The 1779-nt window shown below is 30.2% G+C and overlaps 1 protein-coding gene across 1 annotated transcript; it reads right to left on the bottom strand.

The window, feature by feature from the left end:
- Nucleotides 1-943: 943 nt before the first annotated feature.
- Nucleotides 944-1366, bottom strand: LOC120172117 (protein RESPONSE TO LOW SULFUR 3-like). Its single transcript, XM_039179671.1, has one exon. It carries the CDS (start codon nucleotides 1287-1289, stop codon nucleotides 963-965), a length of 327 nt encoding a protein of 108 aa, XP_039035602.1. The 5' UTR covers nucleotides 1290-1366; the 3' UTR covers nucleotides 944-962.
- Nucleotides 1367-1779: the final 413 nt, after the last annotated feature.

Below are 1779 nucleotides of genomic sequence, written 5' to 3'. Positions count from 1 at the left end.
AAGGAATCTAGTGCGTATCCCACTAGAACAGCTGGTTGTTGGCATAGTTGTTGAGTTTTAATGATCTAATAGGTAATCCCTACCCAATTTTCATAATCTTATTTGATACATATAATATCATTATAAGAATAAAAATTTAAATAAAATATTCAATACATCTTAATAAATTTATTAAAAACATAGGTAAATTACATATTTAGTACCTAAACTCAGTTTTTGATATGTTTTAGTACCTAAATTATTTTTTTAAATCATACCTAACATTTAATTTTTTTCATTTTAATACCATGTTGTTAAAAACTTAACGCGTTTAGTATCCAAACTATCAATTTGATATATTTTAGTACCTAAACTTTCCATACCTTTTCAAAATTTAATGTTAAATTTAATATGAGTATTAAAATGAAACAAAAACTAAATATTAAGTATAGTTTTGATAAAAATAAAAATTTAGATATTAAAATGAACTAAAATTGATAATTTAGGTACTAAATACGTTGTTTAGTCTAAAAACATTCATATACTTTTACCAGCCTAATAATCTTCACATTTCTAAGTTCTTCTTCCCATATAGTTATTACTTTCCTTTTCAAAAAATATTCATAATATTATACACTTGAATTCATTAAATGGTATCAATAATAAAATTAAATATTATTTTTTAAAATTTTAAATCCAAATAATTATATTTATAAATTGTGTAGTATCAAATACTTGAAATTTTTTTTTTTTGAATTGAAAAGTGGGAGCTACAAAACTATTGCAATAAAAGAGCAGCAACGGAGTCTTGTTCCAATAGGGAGATCACTTAGAAATATTTTGACCAGAAATTCTATTATAATAATATTGTATTAATAAAAAAATACATCATAATAATGTTTGTATGCATGTAAGAACCGCCGAACAGTAAATTAAACACCACCTCCGGTGGTTATACTTGATCTAATATAAAACAATTGAAATCAGAGGATGGAGATGGGCGCCGATGGACGGTGGTTGTTGACGACAACGTTGTTAGCCTTGGACAGCTTATCCATGAGGGAAACTATGCGGGCGTTGTAATCACGAGCCTCATAAACGGACTCTGCTTCCAGCTCCCCCAGCTGCGAACACAGCCGCTCCTCCCCCTCTTCCGCCACTCTCAGCCTTTTCCATACCTTCCGCAGCTCCATCCTCATCTGCTCCTCTCTTTCCCTGCTCTCCCTTAATTCCTTCTCTAACTCCTGGTTTCTCTTCCTTAACTCTTCTTCCTCGTTCCTCTTTGCTGCCACCGCCATTGTTGGGGCCATTTGCTTGCTTTTTGTGTTTATTATTTGATTGGTGGAGAATATGAATATTGTAAACCGCTCTTCTGGTTCAGCCAATGTGGTGATGTTCGTTCTTTTATAGGCCAACTATACTCCAACCAAAAATGTCCAGGTTCAATGTACCTAATTTGCTTTCTTTTTATTTTATTTTATTCGTTATTATTATGTGCTTACGTATTTGCTTTGCAAATTCAATTTTGAGTAAAATATGCATATAGTCCTCCGACTATAGTATGTTTTCTTTTAACTCCTTCAACTATAAAAAGTTATCAAATATTACTACCTAACTTAGAAAAAACTACAAATTGCTCTACTCCAGTTGAAATTTTAGTAGTAAATGACGTCACATTTAATAAATTGACATAGTAATACATTTAGCCCTCAAATTTTATATTTAATTTTATTTTTCCCTAATTTTGAAAATATACCCACACATTTCAAAATTACACTACTTTAGTCCCCAACTAAAGGG

Source organism: Hibiscus syriacus, unplaced genomic scaffold (assembly GCF_006381635.1).
Source record: "Hibiscus syriacus cultivar Baekdansim isolate YM2019G1 unplaced genomic scaffold, ASM638163v2 tig00111842_pilon, whole genome shotgun sequence".
Taxonomy (NCBI): domain Eukaryota; kingdom Viridiplantae; phylum Streptophyta; class Magnoliopsida; order Malvales; family Malvaceae; genus Hibiscus; species Hibiscus syriacus.
This window is presented reverse-complemented; position numbering and strand designations above follow the sequence as displayed.

Coding starts and splice junctions, on each gene's coding strand:
- LOC120172117 (XM_039179671.1), bottom strand. CDS start 1,289: ATGGCCCCAACAATGGCGGTGGCAGCAAAGAGGAACGAGGAAGAAGAG.